We start from the raw sequence: 9,885 nt of genomic DNA, 5'->3' as shown, positions 1-9,885 counted from the left end.
GGGGGGGGGCGGGTGGTGGTAGGGTCAGGGTGGGCATGGCTTTGCTACTGTGTACCTGAGCCTGCCTGACCCTCTTGCCCCCATATACCCAGGCCCTGGATCTCAGCGTTCCGCTCATGGATGTGGGGGAGACTGCTATGGTCACTGCTGATTCCAAGTACTGCTATGGCCCCCAGGGCAGGTGAGAACCTGTTACCAGCAGGGTCCCCATGGGGGACCCCTTTGCTTACCAATTTTATAGAAAAAGAAACAGACTTAGGGAGGAGACGTCACTCACCAAGTCAGGTAGCCCATGAGTGACTAGTTACTTCCCTTTCGTTTTACTGAGGAGGGGGTGACGGTGGGGCCAGCTCCCAAGTCTTGAGCCCTTTCCCCCTGCTCCCTAGCCAACCCAGTGTGTCGGGTTCATTCATGGTGGCCGCTGGGTCTGAGTGCTGCTCTTGCCCCATCCCCCAGCAGGAGCCCATACATCCCCCCACACGCGGCCCTGTGCCTGGAGGTGACCCTGAAGACTGCCGTGGATGGGCCTGACCTGGAAATGCTCACAGGGCAGGAGCGTGTGGCTCTGGCCAACCGGAAGCGGGAGTGTGGCAATGCCCACTACCAGCGGGCCGACTTCGTGTTGGCTGCCAATTCCTACGATCTCGCCATCAAGGCCATCACCTCTAGCGCCAAAGGTGACTGCCAAGTCAAATCCTGCCACCCCCTGCAAAGGCATCCACTGGTGCCAGAAACATCAAGCCACAGAGGGACTCAGACTCAGAATGTTCTAGAATATTCCAGAATATGGATAGATGTTCAACTATTCCTAACCTTTAGACTAGAGTCCACTGTAGAGTTATGATATGTCCCTGATCAACGAAATGTTACAGAACGCGGGTAGATGTTGGAATGTGGGTGACCGTAGACCGTGTCAACCCATGTGCCCTGTGGTTTTAGCCTTCCCATTGCTTAGGCTCCACCTGACAGACTGCTTAGGAGTACCCTGAGGATGGGCTGGTCTTGGCCCATGTTAGAGATAGGGAAACTGAGACCAGAGAGGCTTGAGGTCCTCTGAGGAATAGATGGTAGAGGCCCTGCCCCTGGGAATTCAGAGCCCCTCTCTCCAGTCTCTTGGGACTGGGGTACTCAGAGGCCCTCCCCACCCAGTCTCCTGGGCCACCAGGTGCCGAGGGAGTGGGCCTTGGCCTGGGTCACACAGTGTGTGGGGCGCCTTTCCCTGGGGTAGAAGGCAGCCGGCACTGCACAGATGGGCGGCTGTGGGGGGCTGGCGGCGTGGTAACCACTGCCGCAGTTGAGCGCCATCCCCCCGCAGTGGACATGACGTTCGAGGAGGAGGAGCAGCTCCTGCAGCTGAAGGTGAAATGTCTGAACAACCTGGCAGCCTCACAGCTGAAGCTGGACCACTACCGCGCGGCGCTGCGCTCCTGCAGCCTCGTGCTGGAGCACCAGCCCGACAACATCAAGGCGCTCTTCCGCAAGGGAAAGGTGAGCTGCAGGCTGTGGGTGGACGCGCCACAGGCCACGGGCATATGGGCGTAAGCTGCAGGTGGGCAGGCTGATTCCCCCCACCCGGAGCAGTGGAGCTGGTTCCAAACTCTGGATTTGAGACAGGCACAGGCATAAACCAGCCAAGCTCTCTGGGGTACAGGTGGAGAAACTGAGTCCCAGACAGGTGCTGGGGTGTGGTCTGGATCATAGCAATTCATTGAGGCCAGACTTGAACCCAAGGTCTTAGGTTTTCTCTTACCCCGACACTACTCTGTGGTCCTTCAGTGACTGCTCCTTGCATGTAATTCTCCATGGTTCACGTGTCTCTTGGAGTAAAAAGCCAAGTCCTCATTGCAGCCCATGGGGCTATGAGCCATATGGTCCTCCCGCCATCGCCTTCCACCTCTCTTCTTCCTTCTCTCCAGCCTACTCAGCTTCCTCACTGCTTGCTGCCCAGGTCAGGGCTGATCCCACCCTAGTGACTTTGCACAGGCTCTGCCCTCTGCCTGCGACGTTCACACCCCAGATCTCCCCATGGGTCCCTCTTTCACCTCCTTCAGGTCTTTGCTCTGATGTCACCTCCTCAGGAAGCTCTCCCTGCCACGCCCACCTGACCCCCTGCCTTGTCTTCATGTTTTCCATGTTGCCGTCGGCACAGGCAGGTGTCATCGTGGCTGTTATGTCCCTTACTAGAAGCTGGAGATTTTGTCTGTTTCATTCACTGGTAAATTTCTAGCCCGGCAAACAGGGCCAGGTACACAGTGGGTGCCCAGTAAGTGCTGTGGAATGTAGGGATGAATTTGGCCTGTGTAGACTTGACCATAATTGCTTTTGTCCCCATCTCGGTTCATCCCCACCTTCGTGTGTGTGTGTGTGTGTGTGTGTGTGTGTGTGTGTGTGTGTGTGTTGAGGGAGGAGGTTCAACACCTTTTAGCAGCAAACTGAGGAAATCGAGACACAAGCAAATGGTGGGTCACCTAGCCTGTTTATGAGAGGCACGAGCAGGGCCTCCCTCCAAGCAGCATTTTTTAAGCACTTGTGTGTAGGGTTCTGTGTAGAAACGTGGGACAAAGATGCTGTCTCTATTTTTTCAGGGGTCTACAGTCCTCTTGGGGACAGTGGGATTGTCTGCTCAAGTAGCCTCACACATGTATATTTGCTGGTTGTAGGTGACAGAAACCTATTCAAACAGATTCAAGCAAGAGGAGGAATGAATAACTTGTGGAATTGCCAAGTACAGGGTGTTGGCTTCAGGCATGGCTGGATCCAGGCATTAGCAATGTTGTAGGGTTGCTGTGCCTGTCTGCTGTGGGTTTTCCCCTCAGGGTGACCAAGATGCTTCTTCCTGCCCGCTCAAAAGTTCAAGGCTTCCCTTCTCCCCACTTAGTATCTAGTCTCTCAGTGACACCAGCATAGTTCAGGTGGACCTTATCGGCTGGCTCGGAATCATTCACTGTCGTCAAAGCTTTGCAAAAGCTCAGTTGGCTTCTTGAGCCAGCTAGGGTGGCAAGGGAGGAGGTGAGGCCAGCACTCAGGTTTCCTGCAAAGGCTGAGACAGACATGCCGGGGAGGAAGCAGATTGAATTGACACTGAGCCTAGTGGGGTGTTTATGTAGTCTGAGGGCTCGGGAATGGTATAAGGGTGGCTGGATCCCTGGGATGATTGTTGGTGATAGATTTGGGATTAGTCGGGGTGGCCAGGAGCCTGGCAGGGCTGGGCCTTTTGAAGAAGATCATGGTGTATTGTGGTTCCAGAGTGATGCCATCCACTTCCTCTCCCAGGTGCTGGCCCAGCAAGGGGAGTACAGTGAGGCCATTCCTATTCTGAGGGCAGCCCTGAAGCTGGAACCTTCCAACAAGGTAAGCAGAGGGGGCAACCTTGGGACTTGCCCTGCCAGCCTGTCTGGGAAGTCATCCTGTGGTCTTCATCTTGTCCTTCTTGCTGTGGCCCTCCCTGTGGTGTTCTATCCTGGGCAGTGACAGGGATGGGGTGGGTGGCTGAAGAGCCCCAGCCAGCTTGCTGAGACCCTCGTAACCCCTGCGGAAATAGTCTGGGCTCAGCCCTCCCCCGCAGGGATCCCAGAGGCCAAGGGTGCCATCAGTGTGGCCAATGTCAGTGTCCTCAGCTTTTTTACCAAAATTTTCCTCTCTCCTGGCCACCTTGCGCTCTGCCTCATCCACTGTTTACCTAGGGGGATAGAGATGGCAGCCCCCACTTTGCTGATGCCCTGAGAGGGGGAGATGGAACTTTCATGTCCCAGTGGTCTTAGCCCCAAAGTGACCAGGGGCCCCAGAAAGGCAGAGCTTCAGAAACAGTGGTCAGGTTGGCTGCTGCCGCTGTGTGTTCTTAGCCTAACTGACACCCACCTCTTGCAGACGATCCACGCAGAGCTTTCCAAACTGGTGAAAAAGCATGCGGCCCAGAGGAGCACAGAGACCGCCCTGTACCGGAAAATGCTGGGCAACCCCAGCCGGCTGCCTGCCAAGTGTCCTGGCAAGGGTGCCTGGGTGAGCTGGGGCTGGCAGGCACGGGGATGCTCCCAGAGGAGGGGCAGGGGCTAAGGGCGGGGGATGCCATCTGGAAGGAGCTCCTTCATTTTGCAAGCATTGATGTCCTTGTCAGCTGGGCTGTGTTGGACCATGTTGGGGACACACAGAAGCCTCAGCCCTGTGCAGCCAGGGCTAGAGCAGAAGATGGAACACAACTTGGAGGGCTCCGGGTGGGGAATGGTAATGGTAGCTCTTCCAGAGGGGAAGGGGAGGTGTTCTAGAACAGGGGGACACTTGGCTTGAGTTTTGATGTATGAGTAGGAGTTTGCCAGAAGGTGGGAAAGGCATTGTCAGGCAGTGGTTTCCTGGGAGGCCTGTTTGGGCCATGTTGGTAGCTGAAGCCCAGGGTATCAGTCTTGACCGCCCTCCAGCCTTCTCTTCCCTCTCCTTTATCCACAGTCCATCCCCTGGAAGTGGCTGTTTGGGGCGACTGCTGTTGCCCTGGGGGGCGTGGCTCTTTCTGTGGTCATCGCTGCCAGGAACTGACCACCCAGGTGGCCACCACCCCCTCGCACACCACGGACCCAACCCCACACTCCCTAACTTCCCCAGGCTCCCTATCCACTGCCCTGTCTGATCTAGCCCCCTCCTCTGGGGCGGGAGCAGTGAGGTGTGGGGGCCACATGGCCCCAGTGAGCCAGGAGGGACTATGGCCCTATAGGAGGAAAGTGAGGCAGGGCCCGGGCTCCATGTCCAGCCCGGAGGGAGGGGGCCCTCATTCCTCCAGACCCAATTCCCATTCCCACCCCCACCCCCTTGGGTTAGGTCTCAACAGAGGCCGGCCTCAGTTTCTCCTTCCCAACAGGCCTGGGGGCAGCCCTTCCCCAACCCAGTCCTTGTCCAAGCGTCATCCCCCACCCACACTGCCTGCTGCCCTCTGTCCAGGTTCTCTCTCCCTCCCCTCCAGTGAAATAAAGCCTCCTACCCCGCACTCTACTGGCTCCAGTCCCTTCTTCCACTGTCACTTGGGGCTGGGCCAGAGACAGCCTGTGTCACATACAGGGTCATGCAGGACTAGAACGGGGGGTGTCTCCTCTCAGGCCACGGCAGACCTGCTTTACAAAGGAGGGCAAGAGAGGCCTGGAGAAGTGGGGCGATGAGTTCAGGGTGCTCAGCCGGGCTCTGTGGGAGTTCACACCAAGTTTTGCTGGGTACTCCACTTCTCTTGTCTCTGTTACCCCATCTGAAAATGGGGATCCTGACAGGATCTAACTGGGGACAGTGCTGAGACATCGGCAACCACAGGGGGCTGGCTGTGCGGCAAACAGGCAGCCCCATGTCTGGGTAACAGCACAGCCAGTGCAAAGGCCTTGGAGCAGGACTGAGCCTGGTGCGTTCAAGGCTGAGAAGAGTGCGTGGTCAGCAGAACTGGACCCTGTGGGGCCTCAGGGACTATGGGGAAGGGTTAGGATTGATTCTAGGAGCTCCTCTTGATCTCCTTTAGATCTTCCCCCAACCTGGGGCTGTAGGAGCTTCTCCCTTAAATGCTGCCCACCGTCAGAGCCAGAACAGGCAGAGCCAGTGGTCAGGCCTCCGTCAGCACAGCACCTGAGACCCTTCTCACGGCTTCATCCTGCCTCCGGGAGAGGAGCGCTCCAGGAATAGATCACCACCACAAGTATCTGTCCTGCACCTGTCCCCTAACAGCTGTGGGAGGGAAAGCCACCGGCCACAGCCACTGGCAGAAGGTAGCGGTTAGGCCTTGAACTTGCCTGCACCAGGCCCCTGCTCTGAGCCACCTGGATGACTCTCTGGGCACAGATCTGTGGGTGGCTTGAACCTGCTTCTCCTTTCCACCATTCAGCCCCCTTAGGCTTATACTTTGTACCCACACAGCAGGGGGGCTCTGGGTGGCGCTGTGGCAGGGGCTGTGGGTTGGCCAGGCTTGGGGGGCCAGAGTCCTAGATAGGACACCCCCTCTTTCCTTGGTCTTGCTGACCTCAGGCTGGGAAGCTGGCCTGAGTGGTGATCAGTGGGACGGTAGGCTGGCTAGGGGGACTTCCTGGCCTGGGTTGTGAGGGTCACTGCTGCTGTCCTTCCCAAGCTTGCAGTGGCGTTAGTCCACCAGGGACCCACAGTGGCTTCATTCTGTGCCCATTCTTCTCATATTCTGGACACAAGTCCTTTGTTGGGTAGGGATATTACAAATATTTTTCCCATTCTGGGGCTTGCTTTTCATTTTCTTAGAGCAGATATTTTAAATTTTGTTGAAGTTCAGTTTATGTTTTCGTCCGTATTTGCTAACCAGGTTTGTAGGGATTTTCTAGGCTTTCTTTTAAATGGTTTATGGTTCTATGGAGATCCATGATTCACTTTCAGTGAACGTTTGTATGCAACGTGAGGTTGGAGTTGAGGTTCATTTTCCAGATAGCCCATCCAGTTGTTCTAGAAACATCTGTGGGGAAGACTTTCTTTTCCCTAGCAAGTTATTATGGCAGCCTTCTTAAAAATCAACTGATACACATGTGTGAGTCTTCTCGCCTCTGCTTCATGCCCAGGGTCTCTGTGTCCTTGGGATCTCTGTGTCCTCTTCATGGGTCCCACACTGGGTTCCATGCTGTCCTGAAATCTGTAGCTTTTTAGTAATGCCAGAGTCAGGCTTTGCTCCAAGGTTCTTTTGGTTGTGCCCGTTATTAGCTGAGCATACCGAGTCCCAGGAAGGAGTCACAGGGTCCCATCACCATGACACAATAGGCAAGGATTAGGCCCAGGTCAGTCTGCCTTCAGAACCCATGCTCTGACCACCAGCCAGTTCTGTACCTCCCTGCAAGTTAGAGCCAGGAAACGAGAGGCTTTGAATGCCGTGGCCAGGAGTGTGAACTTTAGTAGGTTCATGCTCTTGGTCATTCCATCCTCAGTGGTCTGAATGGGGGAGGGGACGATGACAGTGTGTCCAGGACTAGGGGCATTGAAGTTTCCTTGAAGGCACAGGAGTCCTTTGGCAGGCGTGAAGAGTGCTCCCAGGACTAGCATGGCATGCGTAAAGGTGTGCTGGCGGGGCGGTACATGATACATTCGAGGACAGCTAGGATGGATTTTTCTTTCATATGGAAACATGTACCAATGCCTCCTGTATACTTGGTCTTAGGCAGTGACTCAGCCTGGCCTTGCCCTTGAGGGGTGCAGCTCACAGTGGGCTGTGAATTGGAAGTGAGCATGCTAGAATGAGCTGTGTGTGTGTGTGTGCGTGTGTGCCTGCCTTTGTGAGCAAGAGAGGGAGAGGGAGAGGGCATTCACATCTCCTGAGCACTTCAGTGGGGTGTCCTTTGCATGCCTCCATCTCATGTCATCATTAAAGGACAACCTCCTGGGTCACCCAGCGTGGGACCGTAAGATTCCTGAATGCCTGTCCTCTATTTCTCCCCCCCGGTGGAACTCCCTTTCACACCTTTCCATGCAGTTGGGCCTGGTTCCCCATCAGCCCTCAGGGATGGGTCTGCAACCCAGGCCTGACCAACCAGAGCATTCTAGCCCCCTGGCTACAGTGATTGGCTCGTAGATGATCATGTGACCCACAACTAGCCAATCAAAGCCTGCCCTGATACTTCGGGAGCCATGGGGAAGTAGGTACTCTTCTCTAGAGGCTGCTGAGCTGGTGGGATGATGGCCTGGTACTGCTGTGGTTATCTTTGTCTCTCCAAAGAGGGGCCTGAGAGTGAAGGCCACACACAAAGCAGAGCTGAGAGAGAGACCTGGGCATGTCCTGGTGACCCCATTCAGGTCCTGGAGCTAGCTGGGCCTAGAGTCTGTCATTTCTTCCATCATTAGAGACAATAATTGTTTTTGCCTGAATCAGACTAGATTTTCTGTTGGTTTGTGGGCATTTAGAGGAGTGGGGTCCACTCCTTTGTTCCGTGGCCTCCGTGTATTCCTTGGGGAGCCTCTCTCACTGGGCAGAGGACAGAAAGGAGTGATCATAAATGTTTGTGGGCAGATGGGTGGGTAGAAGAAAATTTCCATGGAATCATCAGTCACCTGGGCTGATGGAGGTGTTTTAACTGACATTGAAAATTTCCCAGGAGATCTAGCAAGCACATAGGCCACCTTTGAGGAAGAGTCCTCACGGCCATCACTACAAACTGTTCCCAGGGAATCTAGGCCTTCCCTTCTTCATGGCTCATGGTGAGGATAATACAGCTGATTCATGAAGCAAAATGGAGGTTTGGGGGCACGTGAAGGCCCTGCTGATGTAGATCAGTAAAGAAAAACTAAGCAGGCCTAGGTTGTCCAAAGCCTGCACATTCCCAAGAAAGGAGTGGCCCTCGGGCTACTCCTGGCAGGTGGTGTCTAAGTTCTTGGGATGTTCTGACTGATAGTCTATGCTAACAATATAATTTAGGGTGGGGCTTTTGGTCCCGTGGTTTCAGCTTGACCTGTGGAGGGGCTGGAGACTGAGATCAAGCACATGGGTGGTCAGCCCTCCTTCCCAATAAACCCTGGACAACAAGGCTCAGGTGAGCTTCCCTGGTTGGCAGTACTCTGTGCGTGTTGTGGCAAAGGTTGCTGGGAGAATTAAGTGGTCCACACCTGGATGCTTGCTTGGTTTCTCCTGGTCTCTGCCTATGTGCTCTTCTCCTTTCACTGTGATCAATCATAGCCATGAATATCACAGCTAGACTTGCTGGCTCTGAGATGCCCAGCTGAGGGAGCACTGGAGCAGGCATGGCACCCTGGGGCTGCATGCTGGCTTCCCTACCATGCAGAGGGGCTAGCTCCAAAGTGAATGCTCTCATGGATCCTTGCATTCCCCCTGTTACAAAATAGTACGTTTTAAAGTCCTAAGGCTCATTGGCTGACTGAGCACCTGAGCTGGTGGGAGGCTGTGGGACAGGTGTGCAGAGATGTGGCTCCAAGGGCTGTGGGCTGCAGAAATTGTAAGGTGTTCCTGAGATTTCTTCTTATGTATCATCCCAGGACCAGAAGTGGGACAGATCTCACTCCTGTGATTATGTTGTTAATGGGCACAGTTGACTTTAAGATATGGAGATAATCTGGGTGGGTCTGACCTCATTGGTTGCAGATGAGGAAGTCGGAGAGACTTGAACTATGAGAGGGATTCAACATTCAACATTCTCCCTCTCAAGAGAGGGAGGCTCTCTATCACTGAGGTGGAGGGGGCCATGTGGCTAGCACCTGAGAGTGGCCCCCAGCTGACAGCAAGGAAATGGGGACCATAGTCCTACAACCAGCAGGAAATGAGTTCCGCCAACAACCTGAAGAAGCCTGGACATGGACCCTTCTGTTGAGCCTCCAGATGAGGATGCAGCCCAGCCAACACCTTGCTTGCAGCTTCATGAGACCTCGAGCAGAGGACCAGTTGAAACATGCCAGACTTCTGACTCACAGAAACTGTGAGATAATAAACGTTTGTTGTTTGAAGCCACTAAGTTTGAAGTACTTCGTTATGCAGCAGTAGCTAACTAACTAATACATGTATTGGCAATAGCTATTAGTTAGCAATTGCTGACTAATGAATAGTGGGTGTTCATCCCAGTGTGGTTGAAAAAGACAAAAACTGCAGATAACATAAATAGGTGACAGAAAGGGATTATATAGATAACTTATTGTAAACTCATTAATAATAATGATTTCCATGATGAAGCCATTTGCCATTTCTCCAGGGCCAGGCTCTTGTGTAAATGTTGTGATTATCCATATTTCATGATGTGAGCACATCGAGGAGGGCAAGGCATGTCCGAGCCATATAGGGAATAAGGAGCAGACTGGGGTCAATGTTCCCTTCATAGAGCTCGAGCTTCTGCAATGAGCTTGCCAGGTGGAGTATGTGTCCAGGGGCCATCCAGTGGTGATCAACCAGCTTCCTGGGGTTCCATTGGGAGCCAC

At 54.2% G+C, this 9,885-nt stretch overlaps 1 protein-coding gene across 2 annotated transcripts; it reads left to right on the top strand.

The window, feature by feature from the left end:
* Positions 1 to 35: 35 nt before the first annotated feature.
* On the top strand, positions 36 to 9,378 carry FKBP8 (FKBP prolyl isomerase 8). Of its 2 annotated transcripts, none has more exons than XM_034658090.1 (6): positions 36 to 181; positions 457 to 677; positions 1,316 to 1,488; positions 3,274 to 3,351; positions 3,868 to 3,999; positions 9,062 to 9,378. In XM_034658090.1, the coding sequence occupies exons 1-6, from the start codon at positions 117 to 119 to the stop codon at positions 9,089 to 9,091; spliced, it is 699 nt and encodes a 232-aa protein (XP_034513981.1). In that variant the 5' UTR covers positions 36 to 116; the 3' UTR covers positions 9,092 to 9,378. The 2 variants fall into 2 exon arrangements, with proteins under 2 accessions (XP_034513981.1, XP_034513979.1); XM_034658088.1 differs by lacking the exon at positions 9,062 to 9,378 and adding an exon at positions 4,441 to 4,972.
* The last annotated feature ends 507 nt before the right edge of the window (positions 9,379 to 9,885 follow it).

This window comes from Ailuropoda melanoleuca, chromosome 4, assembly GCF_002007445.2.
Source record: "Ailuropoda melanoleuca isolate Jingjing chromosome 4, ASM200744v2, whole genome shotgun sequence".
Taxonomy (NCBI): domain Eukaryota; kingdom Metazoa; phylum Chordata; class Mammalia; order Carnivora; family Ursidae; genus Ailuropoda; species Ailuropoda melanoleuca.
This window is presented reverse-complemented; position numbering and strand designations above follow the sequence as displayed.